Source organism: Anser brachyrhynchus, assembly GCF_964034855.1.
Source record: "Anser brachyrhynchus genome assembly, chromosome: 9".
Classification (NCBI taxonomy): domain Eukaryota; kingdom Metazoa; phylum Chordata; class Aves; order Anseriformes; family Anatidae; genus Anser; species Anser brachyrhynchus.
Window position 1 is genome coordinate 19,530,613 of NC_137703.1, and position 24,164 is coordinate 19,554,776.

The 24,164-nt window shown below is 39.9% G+C and overlaps 2 protein-coding genes across 3 annotated transcripts; one reads left to right on the forward strand and one right to left on the reverse strand.

Annotated features, from left to right (window-relative positions):
* The first annotated feature begins 2,224 nt into the window (after positions 1-2,224).
* On the forward strand, positions 2,225-7,917 carry MRPS22 (mitochondrial ribosomal protein S22). Of its 2 annotated transcripts, none has more exons than XM_080605211.1 (8): positions 2,225-2,381; positions 2,563-2,717; positions 3,417-3,581; positions 4,796-4,939; positions 5,437-5,520; positions 6,074-6,219; positions 7,396-7,504; positions 7,732-7,917. In XM_080605211.1, the coding sequence occupies exons 1-8, from the start codon at positions 2,258-2,260 to the stop codon at positions 7,822-7,824; spliced, it is 1,020 nt and encodes a 339-aa protein (XP_080461337.1). In that variant the 5' UTR covers positions 2,225-2,257; the 3' UTR covers positions 7,825-7,917. The 2 variants fall into 2 exon arrangements, with proteins under 2 accessions (XP_080461337.1, XP_080461338.1); XM_080605212.1 differs by having other exon boundaries at positions 7,446-7,504.
* Positions 7,918-8,107: 190 nt separating this feature from the next.
* COPB2 (COPI coat complex subunit beta 2) lies at positions 8,108-23,020 on the reverse strand. The gene is made up of 22 exons (XM_080605200.1): positions 22,861-23,020; positions 21,529-21,666; positions 20,824-20,910; positions 18,733-18,859; positions 17,599-17,747; positions 16,582-16,728; positions 15,402-15,501; positions 15,123-15,265; positions 14,702-14,901; positions 14,026-14,136; positions 13,672-13,760; positions 13,478-13,584; positions 13,046-13,189; positions 12,284-12,414; positions 11,760-11,967; positions 11,406-11,516; positions 10,424-10,638; positions 10,081-10,173; positions 9,821-10,001; positions 9,626-9,694; positions 8,884-8,976; positions 8,108-8,455 (listed from the first exon to the last, which is right to left on the reverse strand). Exons 1-22 carry the CDS (start codon positions 22,861-22,863, stop codon positions 8,360-8,362), a joined length of 2,742 nt encoding a protein of 913 aa, XP_080461326.1. The 5' UTR covers positions 22,864-23,020; the 3' UTR covers positions 8,108-8,359.
* Positions 23,021-24,164: the final 1,144 nt, after the last annotated feature.

A 24,164-nucleotide genomic window follows, 5' to 3' on the forward strand; every position in this document is an offset into this window, starting at 1 on the left:
ATGTGTTTCACAGGGGACATCCACCCATCATCAGATGGTTGTAATTTTCTGACAGCAACTGTCCTGGGATGTATTCGAAATAGTAACTAAAGCTAAGAGAGATTCTTTATTTCATTATAAATCTTTACACCACTTATTCTTCAACATGGTGTTGTATTTTTAAGTATACCAATATAAAACATCCTACTTAAAGTTGTTCTTTCAGTAAAGCAATAAACTATAAATAAAATATAACCAACCTATCCAACATAAATTTATATTATTTGAGAAATTATATAAACCTGATATACTTCTATCCACAGTACAGTTAGTTAATATTGCCTTTCATCCCACCAGCCAAAAGGCTAATCCTCACAGCAGCTGTTACTACTCCAGTACAGAATGAATGTGAATTTAACCTCTCTTGGATGTAGCCTAATAAATTCTCTTGTTTTTCTAAGCACTTCTGTGAATTAAAATGGACGTTGGCTTGCCATCCAAATTCATGAACAGGTCTGAAGTGGCTTTTAGGCAAGTCGCCAAATAACTTCCCAATTCCCTTATAGGGTATAGCTCTCACTCCAGAGATCTTCCAAGCAAGAACTGAAAAACAACATCTTCTCCATTACCTCAAAATTATTTTTAATTTTCTTGGCATTATTTAAATAAATTAAGCACAAAATTACATTAAAATAATATTAGGGGTTCATTTGCACTCTTTAGTTCTCAATGACTTCAACTTAATTGTACCAATACAAATATGAGAAGAATATGCCCTCCTGCAGCCTTTCTGACAATGCAAAGGCCAGGATATTGAAAGATAAAACTTGAGTACAAAATTCAACTCAGCACATGTTTGTGTATTGAATAAGGCTAAGTAAAATAAGAATACTTCCCAATACAATGAAGATCTATTATTATAAACAAATATATATTTCAGCTGATGTTTAACCTTATTCTGACTAAAATCAACATATGCTATAAAGTCTGCTTTTCCCCCAAGACTTCAGTCTCCAGGATTTTGTTTTCCATATTCAAATGAAATAGAATTTAGATGTTGATTTGACATAGCAATGGGCAACCTACTAAACTTTAAAACAATTGAAAATCTCCAGAATTTAAGCATATTACTTGTGTTTCCGTATCTTCCCTCCTGGAGATGAAATATTTCCTATTTTGACAGGGAGTCACCAGACACTTAGCATCAACGTGTGGCTTTGAACATTTTAAAATCTGAAGCATTCAGGGCCTCTCAAGAGATGCTTGCCTTCTAGTGATAGATTTTCTTTCTGTTTCACACGCCCCTAACTGCTGCCCATAAGACTGAAATACACAACAGAAGATAGAGATCAGCCAGCAAAAATAAACTTCAAGTAACACCTATTGAAATATGCTCAGTTATAGCTTGTCAGCTATTGTGTTAATGAAATAATATACTGGTTTTAATCGTGTGGCCCCTTCTTCACAGCCATTAGATCTTATCTGCTGTATCTATTGGATACAAAGCTTTACTTTGGTCTGATGCTTGAATATGGTTATTTATTTTCCCTTCTTTACCAGAACGGTAAAGCAAAGCCCGAACAGCGCCACCTCAGCTAGTGCTGGCGGACAGTAATACGCGCGGGTTGCTCGCTGCGTCCCCTGGGCTATCGGTCAGAGGGAAAATCTGCCACCAGCCTATCCTTTCCGTCACCCCAAAAGTGCCACAGTCGCAAAGAGAGCCTCAGGGGGGTTAGTTTTGTGTAAATCACCACCAGGCCTCTTTCGCGCTGAGGCGGGTCAGAGCAGACCGCTGCTGACGGGGCGCACCCACCCCCCTCAGCGGAGCGGCTGCGCTTTATCGCCGGTGTGGTGGCGGCAGTGTGCAAGGTGGTCGCAGGTCCTTTTTCTACCACTTTGTCTCCCCGCCGAGCGGGGAAAGCCGCCAGCCTGGAGCCCCGCTCTGTCCCCGTTCCGCCTGAGGGAGCCGGGGCTCCCCTCTGCTCCGCCCGCTGCCGCCTCCTGACAGGAGCGGGCTCCCACCTCCGCCTCAGCGGCGTTCTAACAACACAAACGCACCAGGAGCGCTTTTTGCTTTCTCCCCGGGCGGCCGGGTCGGGTGGGGACAGCGCCTTTTTGTCACTGAGGCGGTAAACGGGGGGAGGTGGGAACAGCGTGTCTTTGTCACTCAGGCGGGCTCTCACCCGGGGACAGCGGGCGGCGGCGGACTCCATTTCCCGACGTGCTCCAGAGGCGACGCGGCGCGCCCGGCGGCGGCGGGGCGAGGGGCGGGCACAAAATGGCGGCGCTCGGCGCGTGGGGCACGGCGGTGCAGCGCGGGCGGCTGTGGGGCGCGGCGCGGGCGCTGTGGGGCTGGCGGCGGCCGCAGCGGGCGCTCGGCCAGGACGCGGGGAGCGCGGCCGGTACGTGAGGGGAGCCCCGCTCCTGCGCCTCACGGCTGCGGGCTGCCCCCCGGGGGCGGCCGAGGAGGTGGGAAAGGGGCTGTGGGAGGCGGCGCGGAGGGTCCCTTCGCCCCCCCCCCCCCCGTACCCACGCCACTGCCCCCTGCACCCGGTTAATTGCGTGTGTAAAATCCTCTGGCAGAAAAAAAGGACGCCAAGCCTTCTTTCACGGACGAAGCGGTTCAGAATTTACTCTACAAAATGACGGGGCTGGACTTGCAGAAGGTGTTCAGGCCGGTGAAGCAGGAGCTGAAGCCGCCCAAGTACAAGCTGCTGACGGAAGCGCAGCTGGAAGAGGTGGGGAAGGCTCTGGCTCCCGGCGCGCTGCCTCGCTCAGGGCATCTGCCAGGTGTCAGGCAGTGTGTCCTGGTGTTAAATGGTCGGCTCTAGTGATCCTATTTTCCTTGGACAAGGGAAGCAGATATATACATATATATATATATATTATTTGAGTGACAGGATGTCTTTATGATCGCTTTTCCTTACGTTACCTAATTGTGTAAAGTGTGTTTATCTGAGGTTTAAATTGCAGTCTTGGGAACACTTGACTGCCCTTTTTTCCTGTCGCCTGACCATGGTCCAGATGACAAAGGGGCCTCGCCTCACTCAAGTCAGATTTTCAGTAACTACAGGTACTATATAAACACTTCACTGTTGTTTATACTTTGGTGGAAATTTACCGTGGAAAATACCTGAAATGTGACTTGAAAAAATGATTTGGCGTCTGCAGTGGTATACACAGATTTGAATTTTAGAACTTCTTCCAGCAGTGTGCCTAAGTTATGATAATGGTACATTGTTTTTTATGTGATCCCTCTACATAGGGATTGAATCCGTGTCTCACTTTTCCCATAACTGCAGGAAAAAAAGAAAAAAACAACTTTAAATTTCTCTCTGAATGAAAACATTTGACCCCAAATTGTGTGTTACCTTTCCAATATGGCGATTTTCTTTTTTAAACTGTAAAATTAATTAAACTACTTTTTTGTTTTAAAGGCTACAAAAAATGCTATCAAGGAAGCTAAAGAAAAGCTGACAATGCCCCCTGTTTTGGATGAACGAGAGCCAATTGATGATGTGTTAGCAGAAGACAAAATCCTTGACGGAATTGAAACTACGAAATATATATTTACAGATTTAACTTACTCGATTCCACATCGTGTAAGTAAAAATCCATTAACTTATTTTAAGAGCTTTTCGTTCTTAATTTCAGAATTAGCTTTAGATTTTATTAAAACATCTATAACGGTCTGCAAAAAGGACGAGGAGTTGTAAACTCAGTCTTGTATACAAGGCAATACAAAGACACATATTCCAAAATGTTTACTTCTAACTGATGATAAATTACATGCCAGTACTCAAAAACAGGTGTTCTGTTTGTTTGATTGTTTTTGGAGGGGGGTGAAAAGCAGGTACTTATGATTTGCTGGGAGTGCTGAGTTTATTCAAACTTCCTAGAAGCTTTCTGTGGACTTGAATTACTTAAGGTGTAAGCATATAGACCAAAAGACAGGGCTACTTCATGATTGACAGGATCTGGTGGAAAAACAAGAGAAGAGATAAATGAATTAATGTGAAAGCTGTGAAGAAACAGTTGTAAAGTAGAACTGTGGAGTATAGGGATGAAGACAATTAGATTTCCTTTCATTTGGTTTGTATAATGAAACATCTACCTTGTCATAAGTACTAGTAAGAAGAGTCTAGATAGGTACTCAACAAATAGTTATGATTTTAGGAAGTCTGCCTGGTTCAACCATGGATGATCCTTGGAAATGAATTGCCAAGTCTCCTATCTATTACTCCATCTGAGAGCTCTCTCAAGAAACCTGCTGTTAATTCCTCTGCCTTAATGTATTGAAAACTTCATCCCAACAGACTCTTACTTGTCTGCAGTCCTAAATCAGATATAGTTGTGGGTGGATCTGAGTATACTGTTTTATTTGGTGCATTATTTTTGTTTTGAAGTTGCCCTTACATAATTCTGGCCTCTATTTCTGAAATGAAGTTGAAAAAGTACAAAAGCACTTGCATTGTCAATTTAGTATGCATTATTAAATGTGTAAAATCAGGACAGAAACAAAACTAAATGCTTTTTCCGAGTATTAGTTACATTGTCTGTTAAACTTTGCAGAGCTGTATCTTTTAGTGTAAGTGCATACGCAGTTGGTGTCATACAGGAAAGTTAAGGTGTAGATGTATAAGGTACAAAGGGGAAAAATGATTAATTTAACACATGCTAGCAATTGAAAAGATGCTGTTATTACTAGTGTCATCTAGGTATTGAAGCACTTTGTCAAACAAGAATCTTACTTAAAATGGTTCTGATTATGCTGAGAACGCTTCAGGAGAAATAACGTTCTTTTTTCTTTTTTAAGGAACGTTTCATTGTAGTTAGAGAACCAAATGGTGTATTACGCAAAGCAACCTGGGAAGAAAGAGACCGAATGATACAGATATTCTTCCCAAAAGAAGGGCGCAGAGTTATTCCCCAAGCAGTATTCAAGGATGAACACCTTGTGGTAAGGTCATCCTGCTGAAAACTGATCGTTTTTATGTATTTGATTGTGCTGTGACAGTGAAGCTGTGCTGTTTGAACAGAGTAGCAGCTCTGAATAAGCCAGTTGGTTTGTATGTTTCAAGGTACTTGAATCATTGATGTTTGAACTTACCAGTGTTACTTACTTAAAATACTTGCAATAAAATTCCAGGTTGCAACCAGATACATCAAGGGTAGTTGTAAATATTGTAATACTGGAAATCCACATTAATTGTTATGCATCGATGGAATTGTATGATTAATCTGAAAACGTGAACTGGTGTTCCACAAACAAAAATTGAGGAAAAATTTTATTCATGTCATGAAGGCAGTTACTGCACTTTCTGCTATTTTGTCATGTGACTAAGGGGATGCTTGCTGTGTTGTCCAGAAGAGAATTTTTTTTTTTTGCCATTTTAATTTTAGATAGTTGGAATGGTGTGATACAAAATCTATTCTGAAGTTGAACTGTTGTTTTAGACTGTGTTTCAGCAAGACCGTCATGAGGATATCCTTAACATGTGCATTGCTCAGTTTGAGCCAGATTCAGCTGACTATATCAGAGTAAGTTCACGTTCTATTTTTCTAATAAAATAACATTAGTGAAGAACTTCAGAGGTTGATTTTTGTAAGCATAAGTGTTATCTGGGGATCAAAGTTGTTAAGGTGTGTGCTTTTTTTTTTTCCTCATAGAGATTACCTGTTATCTTTGCAATGAGCTTTTCTTAACTCCCCCAGAAAAGGGACCTGCTTAAATCATAATTAAAAGACCACTGTCTTTTTCCCTAAAGAATGGATTATAACTTGAGGGCAGTTGAATGAAAGTTCAGAGGTTATGTTCCTCCTCTCCCCAGATTGCGAGTACATAGCTAATATTTAGCTTTCTGTCAACAAACATCTATACATGAGTACTAAGAACTGGGTTATCCCAGTGTTACTCCAGATTATGACATGCATAAAGCTTTAAAGTAACATGGTTGAGCCTGTGGCTTACTGCCACAGTTTAGAGAGGCCTGAAAATGAATTTAAAAAAAAAAATACTCCTAAGGGGTATAAGGGAGAAACTGTCATTAAGCTCTGTGTATGCTATTGACACTGGAACCTTTTCTCTATCTAGATTCATCATCGGACATATGACGACATTGAGAAACATGCCAAATATGATCTGCTCCGTTCAACAAGGCACTTTGGAGGCATGGTTTGGTACCTAGTCAACAGAAAGAAAACAGATGGCTTACTAATAGATATGATCCACAGAGACTTGTAAGTGGTGTTTGTTAGTTATTAATTCTGTTTATCTAAACAAATGGAAAACACTAAGGTCCATTGTTTGAAAGGAAAAATAGTACTTCTTTAAGATGTATAAAAGTTCCATTTGCATGAAATGCTAGGCTAGCTGTAATTTTATCTATATAGATTCTGAAACACCAACTACAGTATAAGCAAAGCTGTCAGTTTCCACAGAAATCAGCCTTTTACAGTTGCTGAGTTTTTTCTTTTTCTGCTGTGATTTGCAGTACACTTCCACTTCTGGACACTACTGATCTTAAAATCTTATAACCACATGCTACTGCTATCAGTTTTGGCTTTTAAGACTGGTCTGGATTTTGGAGCAATTTTTAAGTAGTTTTTCTTCTTGACTGCAACTGCTAGGTGAGACAACAGTAGCTGATAGACACACTTTCATTTTAAATGGATGGTTTTTCATTAACAGCTGATAAGCTCACTTAAAGCTCAGTGAAACAAGTTTTATTTAGCAGTTCAAAATGGCTCTAAAGCCAGGAGAAACTTCTAAAATTAGAACTCAAAATTGAGAAAGATCATAGCATTCATTACCTACTGTTGAAGTTAGAAACTTCTAACTGTTAGATACTACTTTAAAACCTCAGGATATGAAGAAATACAGGGAAGTTCCAGTTGAAATTGTAGAGAAAATTCAAATATCTGGACTTAAGCTACCAGACCTTGGAGCATCTTTATCTGCCATAATCTTTTCTGTTTAGGTTTATGCAAGTAAATCCCCTTTTCCAGTTTTAAATTAATCACAGGCTAGGTGTGACAAGATTTCTAATACTGCAGTAATGCCAGTTACTGCACTGTTAAAAGACTTCTCCTTGGCAGAGTTGTTCTGCTAAACACCTGTTACGGGTTAGTTCGTTCTGGTTTACATAAACAGCTTTCTTACCACTGAACAGTGTGTCAGGATTAAACCACAGTATGAATTAGTTTATGTACCTTGCCTAGAACAGGTTAGTGTTCATGTGCTTCAGGTCTTCTCATGAACAGGTTGCTATTACATTAAATTATGGGGTGCCTGTTTAGCTCTATATTGTAATGACTCTACACTAGGTGAAAGTGTATGAACACCTGTGGGTGTGCAAACGAACTAAAAGTATTTAAATAAAGTAATCGCTACAAACAAGCCTTTATTTGTTTTAGGCTAGATGATGCTACAAGTTTAATCACGCTGTATCATATGCTTCATCCAGAATGTCAGTCAGCAAAAGAAGCTGAAGAAAGGAAGCTTCAGGGAGTTGATCTGATCAAGGTATGTTTTTCTACTTCAAGCCTATTTAACTACAGAAAAGGCTTTTAAACACCAGCAGCTTAGTAAGGTTATTTTTTTCCCCCCTTATTTAACTAGAACTATTCTGTGTTTTTTTTTAAATATGTAAGTGCACCATGATTTCAGTTACAGCTGGTGGATGGAGTATGGGAAATGAAGTCTTTGTGCAACTATGCTCTTTACCTTAATCTGTTCTATCCTGTTTCTAGGTCTTTGCGAAAACTGAATCACAAAAAGAAGGCTATATACAGTTGGCCCTCCAGGCTTACGAGGAAGCAATGGCTACTTCTACAGGTTCCTGAAATAAACTATAGTTCATTAGTTTAAGCTGTTTACAAACCTTCTCTGTACAGGATTCCACAATAAATACCTTAGACAATTGTGTTCCAGAAAAATCTGTACCAAACCATAATAGGAATCGTTACAGAAGCTTGCTAGTTTCAAACATACAGTAAGTGAAACTCACAATAGTCACTCTCTTGAACTTGGTAACACAGCCTGAGTTGAATTCCTGTACTGATGTACCTCGAAGCTAAAAAGTTGCCTATAATTCACTTTACTTTTTGAAATACTGGAAAATGTGAATAGAGTATTTAAAAGGGTTTATTGAATTGCTTCGGAAATGAAAACATTTTGAATATGCATTAAGAGCAGACCTACATCTTGAATTTCACCACCCTGAAAACTGATTTTTTGTACAGGTGCTAGGTCTTCCCCTCTCCCTAAAACATGGTCCATCTTGTGTATAAAAATCAAGTTAACGTGGAGGATGCAGTCCATAGAACTTCATTCCTTTATCTGGAGTAAGTAGTTGATTTGGTCATTTAAAAAGTGTATTCACTCATCTAAGATCTCTTCATCCAAATTGATATCTGTGGTATCAATATCCTCCAGGTCCAAGTTATCGAGGTCATCTTCCAAGTCCAGAAGCGTCTAGGAAGAAAGTCCAGGTTACAGGGATATTTACATAGTTAGGTGTTAGGCAGCTAATAGCAGGAGCTGTATTCTGTATGTTTCTATATGAGGTACTGGAACATTATGCAAAACACCAAGCCTGAGGCAATGTAGCCGATGCATAAATACTAAAATAAAAAAGCTGGCACCTTTGGTAAGAAAGCAGCTTTCAGTGCTGCTGCTTGTTACTGTGTTCTGACCAACTGTGTTTTTACTCCACTTGTTTGCTTGTAAGCCCACAAAGCTGTAGGGATGGGTCTACACTGCTGTGTAGTTTCCGTGCACAAGAGGAAAGGATCCACACCCTGTGTTAGACCTCAGGAGTCTGCTTCGTATCAAGCTAGAAAGTGACATTATTACTCTTTAGGCCACAACATTCCTTCCCTTACTAAACCATAGTGCAGTACCTTTTGATCTTTTGTTGGAAGTAGATCGGAATTCTGCAGTACTGTATTCATCACTTCTGGTTTAGGAGATGGAACTGGTTCTTCAGCCTTTTTCTAATGAAAATGAGATCCTTTAAGTTCTTCTGAATTTAAATTCTTTTGACAAAAGCAGGTAAATAACAGCAGACCCCTAATCCCCCATATGCACCTCCTCTAAGCCTTGGTTATCTTCTACAGTTTCCCTCCATAATCCTAGACTCGCATCTTGAGGCTACCAACTGCTCTAATCATCACTGGAACCTACCACTTTTTTTCCCCCTCCATTACTTCAAAGCAGTTGATGATAGAATTGATACAACAAAAACAGTCTCCAGTAAGTGTCAGTTAATTTCAAGAACTGAAGCCCACCTGAAGAACACGGGTGGCCATGTTTCCAGCTTCTAATGCAAGACAATTCTAACTTAACATGTTACAGATCACTCACATTCAGAAATAACATTGCAAGTTATCACAAAGTTCTAACAGAAGATAAACCAAGGTAAGCAGCCACATGGAAGAGTTCATTCTGTAACTACTGATGGCTTTTCTTAATCTACTTCTGTAGTCAAATCTGAGGGAAAAGAACATGGAACTGGGTTGCAGCGCTTGCAGTCTAGTTAGCAAGAGCAATACCTTGTCCATTATGGTGAAATATTCTCCAGGGTAGATAGTACTGTACAACAGAGTTGCCTCTTAGACTTCATCATTTAATAGTAACACTGACCTGAGATGCCATTATTCCAGAAGGCTCAAAGCCTTTTGCTTCTTCAAGTAAGTTTCTCTCTTCATTTGGCTAAAAGAAAGAAAAAAAAGAAACGCATTCATGAAATTTTTAAGTGGTTTAACTAATCTGACTGAAGTTGAATTTACCCAACGTCAAATACTTCTTTCTTGAGAAGAACTCCCATTTCTTACTTACAGTGACAAGGGGGTATTCTGTGGCTGGCCGCAGGTCAGCGAGACTTTGTTTAACATATTCTTCAACAACAAAAGCTTCTTTTAATCCAGGGAAAAGATTTTCATATTCTGTAGGATCAGCAAGGGACTCAGCAGCTTTTTGGTTAACTTTAGAGAGATTCTCCCGCCACAACTTAACAACCCTGGAAATGCAAGTCATATTTTTTGCACACAGCTAGTTTTGACAATACTATTCATACTCTGCGTGTGATTTTCTGTTACCTTGAAACCTGGCTTGGCAAATACGTCCGTGCAAGAAATGCAGCTTCTGGGAGACGCCCAGTTTTAATCAGGAGTTCCAAACATGAGTCAAGCCTATAAGAGTTTAAAATGTGATTTTAATCAATAAGCTTAGAAGACTGACTTCTGCATTACGTTAGATTTATTAATGTCATAGAATAAAACAGCTAATGTGCTTTCATTTCAGATTTTAAAAGAAGTAGGCATCATAAAATAGAATTAGCCTTTATGAAAAGGTACGTGCCACTATCTTTGCACGTATAGTGAGTCAGCCGTAGTCAGGCATTTGGAGAAAGCCCAATGACAACTCTTGCATGCTACTTACTTTCCCTGCAGGAAGTAGCTCATAAATGCAACATTGTTCTTGCCATCTTTTTCTGCTCCTTCAGCCAGCTTATTCACCATGTTAGCGTTTCCTGAAGCTGTAGCCAGGAGCAGTAGTCCTCCGTAGTCTTGTGCATGGTGGAGACACTCCTGGGCTAAGCCAAACTGGCATTTACTAATGGCAAGTTCAGCAAGTTGCTTCCATTTCTGTTCTGACTAATGGCAGAAAGGAGGGAGGGAGGTAAAGAAAAATAAAAGCTCACATTTTTGAACAGCATTTGAAGATTAAAGCATTCAAATTTACCTGTTAAGGTACTGTACTCTATCATTACACTTGTCTTCCCATTAAGATACAATGAATACTGCACCTTCACAGCATGACACTGTTACATGCAGATCATTATACAACCGTAACTTTCTACCTTCTCCCTCCATGTTTGATGACAAACATTAAATGTAGAAATGTCTGGAAAATTAGACAGTAATAATCTCTTAATGAATGCTCCCAAATTAACCATCAATATGTAAGAAAGGCATTGTGTCTGTAACTAATTCTTTACCATTTACTCAATTATTTTGCAAAAGGAACATTAATAGCAGCTATAGGACAAATCACTGCCTGTCAGCCTTCCTAGGACATCAGAAATGATCCCAGTTTGCTAAGGCTGGAACAAAGGCCCAGAGGCTTCAGTCCTGCCATTCTTCCTCTCTCTGTTCAATACTAAAGATTAAGGCTTTGTTCTTGGTCAAGCATCTGAAGTCTCCAGGAGGAGTTTCTGTATCTCTCTGAGCAAACAACATTCTTCAGCATCCCACAGCTCAGATGCCTTTGAATTACAGGCAGAACTCCAGGGAGGAAGTTGGGGACATACATACACTGTTCAGAGAGCTGTACCGCAGCCTCACATTGCTTTTTCTTACAGGCCCTCTTCACTTCACTGATATTCAGAATTAGTATGAACCACAAAAAATTGTATGCTTACCTCTGCTTCTACGGCAAGCTGATAAGCAATTTTTAATTCTCCAAGCTGAAGAGCAAGTTCAAAGCGGTGCTCTGGATCCATAGATACTGCAAGGGCTTGTTGTTTGAAGCCCTAAAATAAAAGTCCACAAGTAAAACTCCGACCTGTCTGGTCAAATAGCATCGTAAATGTTTTAACAAAAGCCCTCTAAATCAAAAATTACAGTATTATCAAATATAAATATATCAAATAAAAAAAATGGAGGATTAACAAGTTTACAGAAAAAATGTATTTGTTTTTGATTAACAAATTCGATTAGAAATGTGAATAAGCTGATTACATTTTTGATGACTAAAGTAAATGTAGTTCTCTTGCCTGTTTTTCAAGAAAATGTGCAACTCTGGTTCTCTGTTCTTTTGGAATTGTGGGAAGAACTTTGTCAGCCATACTGAAGTCTCTTCTCATCACAGCAGTTTGATATTCAAGCACTGAGACCAGCAAAGAGTAGCTAACAATGTTTAGCTCTTTATCACCCAAATAAAGTCGGTTGTCCTTAGGTATATACCCCAAAAGATACATCGTCCTGAAACGAAACAAAGAACATTCATCTTGAATAGGTCCACTACCAAATACAACAGAAAAAAAAAAATCCAATAGGTCTTACAGCAACAAGAATATGCACATGAAAAATTCAACTTTTACTATATTTCCACACTTTCACATAATACTGTTTATTCTCTACAAGATCATATTAACTGCCTCAGAACATACATTATGAGCATGATGTGTAATAAAAAGTAACACTGCAGGACAAGTGGGTGATAAGGTTCACCATGACCTAGTTCTTCTGGAAAAAAAAAAGATGTAAAGCTTGCTTACAACCTAACGCAGTAACTTACCTGTCTAAATGGGCAATAGTCACAATTTCTCCTCCAACATAGTAGTTGAGTCTGTTCACAGAACTGGTGTAAATAAAGCAGTCGCCTACCCACAAGCCTGTCTTCACAATCTCCTGAATCTCACCAAGAACCTGCAAATTAAGTTTGATTTAATTAGATATATAAAAAAACTGCTTTTACATAGCAGTGAAACCATTGTGTTTTCAAATTAAAGGTAATATTCTATAGTTCAACAGATAGTTGGGCAAATTGCAAAAAACTCTGGCTACAGATTGGAATAATCGTAGTAATAAGTCTAGTTTTCTAAAAAATGTTGTGAGGTAAGAAATCTCTACCTTAATACTTAACCAAAATACAAATCCAGGAAAGAAGTACCAAACAAAGCGTTAAGCAAGATACTCAAAGACAAGTTTCCTCATGAAATTTGTTTCTGACATTTCACAGAAAGTGGTGGTTGTTTTTTTTGAACTTAAACTTCAATCACATTTCAAAACATAAAAATTTGCAAAAAGAGTTTAAACTACATGAACATAATACCCAAGAGGTTATTTTAAAAATAACCTCTTTAACTATGCAAATAGCTAACAGATGACTGAAGAAAAATCTAGGCATCAAGACATGTCAACACTGGGTTTCAGACAACTACTTTCCCCAGGGATAACCCAAAGCATCCCAAATAAAATGATTTAACAGTGATCTTCAGGAAAGAGTTGCTTCAGCAATCTCTAATCTCAGTCACATTAAATTTTTAAATGGAGGTACCTCAAAAGCATCTTCAATTCCATCTTCAGTGACTCCTTCATGTGTTTCTTGGGCTGCTGCAACTTTTTCTGACAGATACTTCAGGATGAAGAATGACTCTTCCGTAGCAATGCAGACAAGTTCACCTGAGTCGGACCAGAAAATCTGTATTCAAATCAGAAATCAGAATCAATAATGGCACTATTTTAGAGACCCCCAAGTTAAGAAGGGAAAAAGTACAAACTTTAATTTGTACAAACTCTCATAGCAGCTTTAGAAACTGATAAATCAACACATATATAGGATTTTTTTTTCCCTTTTGCTACAAGACAGAGATAAACTTAAGAAATTTTTATGATTAACAGCTTGGCTTCTTTAAAGAAAATCAGTAGTCCAGTCAAAACTCAGTAAACATGGACATGGAAATATCTTCAGTTCCCTCTCATAACATACGTGTTTGGGCTGAATTTCAATTCTGCGAACCAATTCTGTGTTCTCCCAGTCATAGAATGCCAATCCATTAACAGATCTGACCCCCAACAGGAAGCCACCATAGATACCTGCAAGAAAACAGAGGTGAAACAAATCTGCATTGTGCAAAAAAAAAAAAAAAAGCATTAACGTGTATTCTGAAAGTAAATACCCACCTTCTGCTCCAAAATCAGGTTTGAATGATTTCTTCTCTTTGAAATTTTTAAATATCTTTACAACACTGTTGCTCTCCCTGATTGCGTATCTAGAGATTGCATTGTAAAAAAAAAATTATTCGCCTGTTAAAGTAGCAAACTACTAAAATAAGCTGCTACAAAAAAAAACACCTTGCATTTTATTTTCAAGAGTTACTGGAGTATGACAAACAGAAAACCTTTAAGTAGTACAGATATTAAGAGTTCATTAATCAAACTGTTTTTTGGTCTCCAGCTCAACTTATTGTGTGCACCGATTGAAACCTAGCAGCAATAAATTTAAGTTAATACAAAGGAAAAATTTCGAACACTTACTCTGAAGAATCGTGTGCCCATACAAACTCCTGGGCAGAACCAAAACTCTTGTTTCTCAAAGCCATCGCTGTGTAAATGATATATTCACCATCACCACACACTACTACAAACCTAGAGCAAGAGAAAGATGTAAGTTGTCAGAGATGTGTTTGGTTCAATAGATGAAGCACACAAATTATCTGAAAAGGTGTTAAGTCTCTTAACTAATGATGATATGTGATAATATAATCACTACAAATGCAGACAGAAAAAAAGCTTTGTATATTCCAAAATATCACAGCTGGATTTCCCTGCTTCATGTTGCTAGCTACTTGCTATCATTTCTTGCTTCTGGTCTCCACTTTGCTGCTGTTCTTACCTTGTATCCCTTTATCTGTTAACAAAAAGCAATTCAAAAAAGTGATAGAACAACATAGTTTCCTACTACTGCCTTTTTTTTTTTTTAAATATTCCTTCTCCTGTCTACAATGTCCAACTTCACTACTTAAGCTGTGAGCTCTTACAGGTGAGGGCCATCTACTACTCTGATTTTCCGAGTCCTGGCTCTGAGAAACCTGATCTCCTTATGCTCTCATCTTTGACCAAGGCACATGCAAAGTTTTCCAGTATAAAAGAAAAAAATAATGAAAGGAGAAGTCAGAAACGTTTAAGTTATTTTTCTCCTAAAATTAATTACCGTCCATTAGGGTTGTGCTGAATTGTTTGAGGATAGATTTCACAGCTCCCCATATCCTTTACAGCCAGCGGCAATCTTTCTCCATCTTTAATTTCAGCATCTCCCATAGCTTTCAAGTTAGCCTGTTGCACTTCTGAATGTTTAGCCCAAATAATTTTTCCATTTGCATCCATGGACATGGCAGGTTCTTCACGACCAAGCTAGGAAGTGTAGGATAACAACTTAGCAGATGGATAAAATAGAATTTTTATTTTCTTTTCAGTTCAACATATCTAGTGAAATACCCTGTCTCTATCTAAAAATGCCAATTAAAACGCTATGTTTAATATTTTTAGCTATTATCAAAGAATCAGAAAATAAGTTTATCTGTACCTAGGACATTGATGAATCATCATTACTCATTTCGAAAAATTAATGGTACCTTAACAATAATGCTGCCTTCATCATAGCCCAAAGCCACATTATTGGATCCTCTTAAACTGGCCACACACCACACTCTCTCCATACCATAGTTGAGTGTACTTTCCAGCCGGTAGGTGCTTGAATGCCAAATACGTACAGTTCCTAGAGAAAAAATAAAGAAATACATGTATTTTATCTCTTCTCTCAACCCAAGGGCAGGAGATGTGTAGCACACCACAAGAAAAGTTTCCCACAAGTTCTTCCCCTTTCCTTTATATACCAGGAAATACCCAATTACCGTCTTCCGAGCCTGTGATTATGATAGGCAACTCAGGATGGAAGCTGACACATGACACATTCTGAGCATGTCCTTCCAGTGTCTGTACGCATGTTTTATTCTGCAAAAAGTCACAATGACAGGTACAGATAATAAACACGTTGCTACACTTAAACATTCATTTGTTAAAGAAAAACATTCGAAATCTCCCTGAAAACATTTTTTCTGCATTTCTTCCAGTAACATTTCCAAGATGGTAAAGCACCAGCATTAGACATATATTACAAAACTATGATCATGCTGAGTTAATTTCTCTTCTCCAAAAGAAAATATTTATTTCCCTTGACATTGTTGTTTCTCTCTATTTTTAGATGGGTTTCTTCTTAAAAAAATGCACTTTCTCAGAGCTCAGTAGCACAATAGATCAAAGCAAGAAAGATCTGAGTTCACTTAATCAGAGCAAAATGTGTATCTGAATTTAATTACAGATGAAGAAAGATCCATCTGTGTTAAGGATGTTCACTCACACTTGTGAAAGAAAAGTCTACTCTGCTCCAGGCAACGAGGAGTAGCCTACATAATGTATACAGCTGTACAGGGTGGCAAAATTTTGAGCATGGTTAGCTAACAGTCATTACTACAATGTGTAGTTTAATCAACATTGCTTGCTTTAACTTCTGAGCTTGGATTTACTCTAGGACACTACACTTCAACAACCTGAGATTCCTATCTCACGATTTTTACCTTGCCCTTCTGGCCATTTATGCATTTGTACACAGAAGTACTTATGAGCTCTAGGTTCCAGCAATTGTCCCTGGATTCAATCTGTTTCTTTCCTGCAGAGCATTCGAATGAGGCAATAATGCAATGACTCACTTGATGATCCCTGTGAACTGTCAATACAAGCACGTGTGCATACAAAAAGAGTGGGAGGGGAACAAAGCTAACACTAATTACAACACCATAATGTCAAAATTTATTTAAAATAATCTCTAAGTTAATTTGAAGAATTCACAGCATATTTTCTAAAGGGTTAACAAGATCTGGAAAAGGTACCATGAAATACTGCCCCCAATTCCTTCTTTCCAAGGAAGGACGAGAAAAACGTGCTGATGTTTTTAAGTCCACTTCCCTATTTCTTCATTCGTGATTTTGCTATGGCAAAGTCTGTACAAGAGTTCATGGAAAGCTGAACACATACCTGGTAGTCCCAAATCTTAACCAACCGGTCATCTGCACCTGAGATGAGATACGGCTTGTCTCCTCCACTGTAATAGTCGATGCAGTTCACCCCTTTCTCATGGCCTTCCAGAGTAAAATTGGGTGAAGAAGAACCAAGCTGCCACACCTTCCCAGAGAGACAAAAAATAAAACAAAACACAACCACATGGATTTATTGATCTTTTCTCATCAAGGTTCTCTCGTCAACTTTGCAAACAGAATACGTATTCTAATGTTTGGAATTTAGAATTCCAAAGATACGGTTGTTGCTCTTAGGCGAAGAAGATGAACAACTGCTTATCAAACTACCAATCCCCAAGAAAATAAACAGAAAAAACATGCTGAGTTGCAGACTTTGGCCTCGCACCTCAAAGCAATAGAATTGGTTTCTTTCAGCGTTTTCTTTTAGGACATACAACCAAATAAGACAATGTTCACAGGCAGAAATATCTGTTTATGAAACCAACTAGAAGACCAAGAAAAAGCAATCTAATTTTTGTGCATACAATAGCTCCACATTTGCGCCCAATTTTATTTTTTTCCAGTTACATTAAATGACAAATCTCATTCTAAATGAGGGCTCAAAATGAATCAAATCAAGTTGTAGCTACATTGATATTTTCCCACGACTATCACATCAACATTTATACACATCTAATCTCAGCATCTGAAGATGTATGAAATCAAAATCGGCATTTTTACAGCCAATATGCTGATAATTTATGTATATTTATTATTGATTGTTTATATATAAATTTTATACTGATAATATAGTTTAGAGAACCATATTTCAGTGATTACAGGTGACAGGTAATCTTGTAAATTTACTGAGTGACTTAGTACATGCATAGTAACTCGATCAATGTACAGGTCTTTGTACAAGCAAAAAAATCTATTATTGCACCTGCTTTTAAGGATTCTAACCCCACTGTCCGATTGTATTATTGTGTGCTCTGTCTGATAACGAATGAGTGAAAAAACCAAAATAATTCTTTACCTTGATTGTCCTATCCAAGGAGGCACTGGCAAACTGATTATTGTCTTTCGGGTTTATGACAATCTGCATGACATAATGTGTGTGTCCTTCAAACACCTGAGAACAAGACCATTTTTTATCCCAGTCCCAGAGTTTAATAAGCATGTCATCTAAAAAAAAAAAAGCTTCAGTTAGTTTAACATATTCTGAAGTTCATTCATCCCTTCTCCTTGAAAGGAGGTACTGCTAATACTCAAGATAAATATTTTTAAATCTGTAAATAAAAGGGAATACAGGTTCATCTAAAAGATTCTCTGGTAAAATGGTTATAAAACTAAAAAAGGAGTCTGCCCAGCTCATCTATATATACCGTTTCTTTTCAGATCACATTGAAGAATTGGACCTGTGCTGCCTTCTGCAGCATCAACTGTGATGATCATTAAGGAAAAGGAAGCAGAAGCGACCAACCTGGCTTTCTGGTATCTTTACTTCAAGTGTAGGTATGTTAGTTTCAACAGCAAAATACAAAGAAATAACTACAGTGCTTCTGACACAAAACACTCTTTGTATTCTCTGACTCTGTAGAGCTCTGACTGCATTAGTAAGATTTCCAGGAGTGGAAAGGACTAAGGACCACGATGTAGTACATGTTCTTGGCAAGATTTGCTGGAATACTGTTTTTCATTCTGAAGTAAAATAGATTGTCTCAAATAACAGAACTCTGATGTACGTTGGGAAAACAGATGTAAGTTACCTGTTGCTTCAATTCAGATTGCCAACTGAAAACATACCCCAAGCTGTTATACAAATATTTTTTAAAAAATGGAACTTAAGTGTGGCAAACTCTCAAATAGCAGATAATTAGCGGGTACACAAACTTTACATTGTGCAGTTATTCAGCAACAAGGTTATTAGGTCTCCTCTGAAAAGAACATAAGCTGTAATATTTGAAATTGTAAGTAGAAGATATTCCATTAGAAAAAAATAACTTGAATATATCTGGCAAAGAAATAAAAACTGATGTGTTGGCTACTTGTTCAAGGATTCCTGTTTCATCAGAAACTGGAAAAAATGTGCAATTCCTTACTAGGCATAGAACAGAAGCCTCAAAACAGATGATTAAAAAAATATCAAAATATACCAAAGAAGTCTTACCACTGCTTGTCAGTATGAAAGGTTGTGTGGGATGCACAGCAATACAACGAATGTAATCTGAGTGCGCTTCAAACATGTGAACCCTTTCCAAGGTGTTGTAATTAAAAACTCTAATTTGCATGTCATCCTTTGAAAGAGATGAAAAGCAACAATTAAAACAGGGCTCTTTGTATAATACACTTCCTATTCAATGCAAGGTAGCTAGACGAAACACTCCGCTATTAAAAAGTCTCTAATAACAATAAGTTTAAGAAAATTTTTCTATACCTATTTCACAAGACAAATTAAAATTTTGTTCAGAAGTCTGTAAGTTACCCAATTCTATTCCAAGGCACTTCCAATAAAGAAAACTTCAATTAAGATTTCATTTTAAAAAGAGGTATTTTAAATGGTCTTTTGATTTAAAATTAAGCAAAGTGGAAAAATGCTTTGAAAATCAACACAAATATGAAAATTAAAAGCAAGGTTCTCCAACATCAACTTTACAATAATGTTAATGTTGTTGGGCCAGGAGGAAATAAACTGTAACACTAAAACAAATGGAAAAGTGATTTGAAAACTTGCTTTTCATTTGAATGGCAGGGGTGGGTCAAAAAATATAAAAAAAAATCTTGATTTTTCAGATTCAGTATTCCTAAAAGCAATATTCCCAAACCCTTTTATAAAAAAAATTCTGAAGAACTGTCTGACAAGGAATAAGGCATACTGTAGAACTTTCACTAGTGACTGTGACATACAAGATCTTGAGTAAACGAAACTGGCGTTTTGATAAATTCTATATTACTTCCTTTATCCAAAGTATTTTCTTTTCTACCCTTCTCCTCTTTCACACACACGCCTGTTTAAGAAACACCTACAGAAAACCTACAGAATGGCAGAAAAAAAACAGGAGCTCCTTTGAAACAAGGCACTCAGCACAATGCATATGCAACACAAACAATATGCAAGGGCTCACGTCACATTTTCATATCCATGCTGATAAAGACTTGGTCCAGTTGCTAAAAGCAGCTGTCTTGCTTTTTCCTCATCACTTCCTTGCCACTGCACTGTAGCCTCCCTTGTGAAATGTAAGGCTGATACAGCTGCACAGTGAATCAGATTGAGGAATTGATCCAGGTGAAATTAAACTGATAAAAATAGATTTTAAATTTCATCAGTTCCTAATCCAGTTCCCATGCATCTGTCTGAACTCTTGTGCTGGCAGAGAAGTAGTGTTCTACTTCTGGGGAAACAGCCCTGACTTACAATCACTTGAACTAAATATGTCGTGGCAGCTTTAGACAGTAGAATGACTAGACTAGAAAGAAAAAACACGTGACAAAAAATTTAAGGCATTAGATATCAGTTTAAATTAAAAAAAAAAAAACATTGAGAGAAATCTGACTTTTCAACGGATTACCCATACTTTCCATGTACAACTTTTTAATGTCTAATCTGAAAGCTGATTCATAGACAGATAGCAGAGCCCTTCAGCAAGAAGTTACTGCATTAACACACTGTTCATGTTTTTATACATATCTTCTACTCTAATTTGCTATAATAATAATTCAGCAATAATTTGGACACCAGATTAAGAACTGATCAACGTTCACTCCATCAAGAATAAAATGTGAGCAAGATTAGAATAAAACAATTCCTCTCAAAGCAGACTCACTGAATAAAACCTGAGTATTTTTCCAGAGGTGAACAAAACTTAAAAAATTGTGCTTTGAATATAGCCGGGAACAAAAGTAGAAAGCAACTTTTAAGTCATTTTACCTTCAAAAATCATTAGTTTCAGCTTAGCTAAAGCAGCACTACTAGTGTAGTTGAAATCGGGTGCTGGACACACTCCAGTTGACAGTAAACGTTGAATCCAGACCTACCTTGCACTAGCCACAATACTAGGTTACTTTACTTTGAAATGAAAAGTTTAAGTTTCTAAGTTTATTTAAAGGAGAAAGTTCTTGGGGAACTGTAGTAAAGCATTCCTCTGTCTTCTGCAAACTCGTATCAAATCACATTTTTAGGTGATATAAAAAGGAATGGCATGAAAACGAAATTAGAGAACCTAGTACTGCATATGGAAATCACAAGAAGATGACAGCTTACAGCTCCTGTAACAACCCAGTTCTTCCTCGCCACAAATTTGGCAGCTCTCACTGGCAGGTCACATACTTCAAAAGTCTTCACCAGGGTCTAAAAATAAAAAAAAAAATAAATATTTTTACAGCACTGGAGAAAATAACAGTTTTGAAATCAGCTTTTCTTAATACTGTCCAAAACGTTGTCATTCAAAATACTCCAAAGAATCTTGCAACACTACATCCACACTTTTTTTAAAGCAGGATACCTGGTTCAAGAAAGAAGATACTTGCCTGTTTGTTCACCTTTATGTCTTCCCTCCCTTCTTCCCAGACACCTCCCTCTCCTCCCAAATAATTTTTAAAGCTGCTGCCCAATTTCAACTATACTTGACAGAGAAGCAAAGGTCTAATTCTTCAATCTTCAAAAATACAGATGTCAAGTACAAGAGAGAATCCTCTAATCTCTCAGAAGGAAAAGGCATTAGTTTGCAAGGAATCCACAAAGGATTCATTCTTAAAAATAAATACGTAGGAAATGAAGTGTCATTACTGCTGCTGCTCAAGATATTATTTATCCATTATTAAAAGGACTTTTGTGTATAAGTCGGGGAAGAGTACAGTCACCCAGTAGCAGTATTTAAGATTTTTCTTGTATGTACGGTGTTGAAACAGAATTAATATACCTGTCAGTTACAAAAAAATCATAGTAAATGAAAACCAAAGTCATCACCTGTGTTTCATGGTTCCAAACGCAGACGCTGCCATTGTAAAGGCTAGCCAACATCCATGGCTCTGTGGGATGCAAGTCTACGCTTTTCACCCGGTCAGACCGGGCTGTTAGCTTTCGCTTGATATCAAGTCGGAGAGGCTAGAGATGAAAAAAAAAAATGAGAATGGTAAATTATTCAACATACAATTGCCTAAGGAAACGATGGAGGAAGGAAACCTGAAATTAAACCTTGAAATAAATGGAGTCAATTCTGCTCTTCAGGCAGACAGAAGACTACTCTTTTCTATTCATCTGCTTTTTTGTGCGTGTGTGTGTAGGAATTTCTGGTAACAGCACATCTCTACCAATTGCAGCAGGCTTGTTTAATCTACTTCAGTGAAATTAACGATATTTATATGCTTATATTTATAAATACCATCTCCAGCACAGACAGAGGAAAAGATGTGGTACCCATCTCCACGCACACTTCCCTGGTGCCTGAACTACTGAAGTAAAGTGAAACAACAGAAAATGAATCCTTTTATTTCACTTTAAAAAATCAGGTAAAGACGACAGTTGTCACAACAGAAAACACCTGTGCATTACAAATTTATTTCCATTCACAATTCCAACACTAAGTCTTAGACTGGAACACAATGTTGTAAAAACTGGGAGGAGGGAAGAGTTTAGCTGTTTCCATTACAAAGCAGGCTTTGACTCTCTGCTTTCATCACTGGCAACCTAAAGCCTGGGTATTTCAGAGACAAGAAGTACCACAGCGTGATTTTCTGAAACGTTTCAGGCATTACAGATTTGTTCAGACACTAAGAGGCCGTTGGGTTTTCTTAATGCTGCTGAACAGCCTTTTATCCCGGAGAACTGAGGGGGTAATCTGTGACCACAGGGTGCTGCGTGTGTGTGGCAGCAGAGTAGCGAACCAGCCCTAATTAGAGCAAACCGCTCAGGTCGGACGCTGAGAACAAGGCACGCAGCTCTCGTGCAGCGCCTGCACCCCACGGACGGGACACCCAGGGCACAGAACCGCGGGTGATTTCTGCTGCTGCACCGCTCCAGGCTCCGGGCAGCCAGGAGCAGGCCAGGGCTGCCCCAACACGGCTGCCCCAGCGGCTGCGCAGCGCTGGGTCCCCGCGCGTCCCGCCGGCCCGCACCCAAAGCTCCGGGCGCAGGGCGAGACCGCCACGTCCCCGCCGCCGCCGCCGCCGCCGCCTAACTGACGGGGAGGCGGCGGCGGCGGCCTGGGAGCCCCAAGGCACCCTCAGGCCTCCCTCCCTCCCTCTCTCCCTTCCCGCCTCCCGCCTCCCCCCGGTCCCCGCGACCCCGCCGCGGCCTCACCATGGCCCCGCGCGGCACCGCCGACGCCCGACGAGTCCCGGCCCCGGCCCCGGCCCGATCGGCCCCGAGCCCTCCGACGTGGAGCTTCCGGGCCCGGCGCTCTCGCGAGAACTGAGCGCCGCCCGCCCCGGGTCTCGCGAGAGCAGGTCGGAGGATCGCGGGCGGTGTCGGGACGTGTAGTCGGGGACGCGTCGGCTGGGCGTCGCGGGGCACGCTGGGAGTTGTAGTCAGCCGGGGGAGGGAGCGCGCGCACTGTCACCTCAGGGCGGCGGTAACGGCTATAACGGCTGTAAGGCTGTAACGGCCGTAACGGCGGTGACGGGGGCTGCTGGCACGGCCGTGCAGGAGCTGGGACGGGTTCCTCACCGCCCCCAGCGACGCCCTTCGGTGTGCCCCGGGACCTCAGGCTTAGATGACTGTGCGGGGAAGCTGCCGGGCTCTGCCCAGCTGCGAGGGGTGGCGAAGATCCCTCAGGTCCCCGCCGCCTGCTCTCTGTGGGCTCTCCGGGCACGTAACGGCAGCCTTGGCCAGAGGAGCTGGGGCCCTGTCAGGCTCACCACCGGGCGCCCAAGAGGAGCCCATTCTTCTTTGGAGATCTGAACGACGGGTCCTGGTCGGTCCCACATAGCTTGTGGGTGTGAGCAACTGTGGGACACATCTCCCCTCTTCATAATCTTTTTTTGTCTGCTAATGCTACGGGTAATGCAAGCTCCACGTGAATCACAGAACCATAGAATATCCCAGGTCAGAATGGACCCACAAGGACACAAATCCAACCCCCATCTCCACACAGAACTACCCAAAAATCAGAACCTGTGTTCGAGAGCCTTGTCAAATGCTTCTTGAACTCTGGCAGCTCGGTGCCGTGACCACTGCCCTGGGAAGCCTGTTCAGTGCCTAACCACCCCTCGGTGCAGAACCTTCCCCTGACACCCAGCCTGACCCTCCCCTGTCCCAGCCCCATGCCGTTCCCCGAGAGCAGAGCTCAGCGCCTACCCCTCCGCTCTCCTCGTGAGGGAGCTGCAGGCCGCCATGAGGCCTCCCCCCAGTTATATCTGAGCTGGACAAACCAAGTGTCCTCAGCTTCTCATAAGTTTCACCACCTTTGTTGGCCTCCTTTGGAAACATCCTATTTAGCATTTTTATATCCTTTTATATTGTGGAGCTCAAAACTGCATACTACTCAAGGTGAGGCTGCACCAGTGCTGGATATGTTGGGACAAGCACTTCTTTCAATCAGCTGTGCTGCGCTTAATGCACCCCAGGATACAGCTGTCCCTTTTGGCCACCAGGACACCTTGTTG

Coding starts and splice junctions, on each gene's coding strand:
- MRPS22 (XM_080605211.1), top strand. CDS start 2,258: ATGGCGGCGCTCGGCGCGTGGGGCACGGCGGTGCAGCGCGGGCGGCTG. Junction 2,382..2,562: donor GGACGCGGGGAGCGCGGCCG/GTACGTGAGGGG, acceptor ATCCTCTGGCAG/AAAAAAAGGACGCCAAGCCT. Junction 6,220..7,395: donor GATATGATCCACAGAGACTT/GTAAGTGGTGTT, acceptor TATTTGTTTTAG/GCTAGATGATGCTACAAGTT.
- COPB2 (XM_080605200.1), bottom strand. Junction 15,266..15,401: donor AATCACAGGCTCGGAAGACG/GTAATTGGGTAT, acceptor TTTTTTCTCTAG/GAACTGTACGTATTTGGCAT. Junction 14,902..15,122: donor AAGGCAGCATTATTGTTAAG/GTACCATTAATT, acceptor TACACTTCCTAG/CTTGGTCGTGAAGAACCTGC.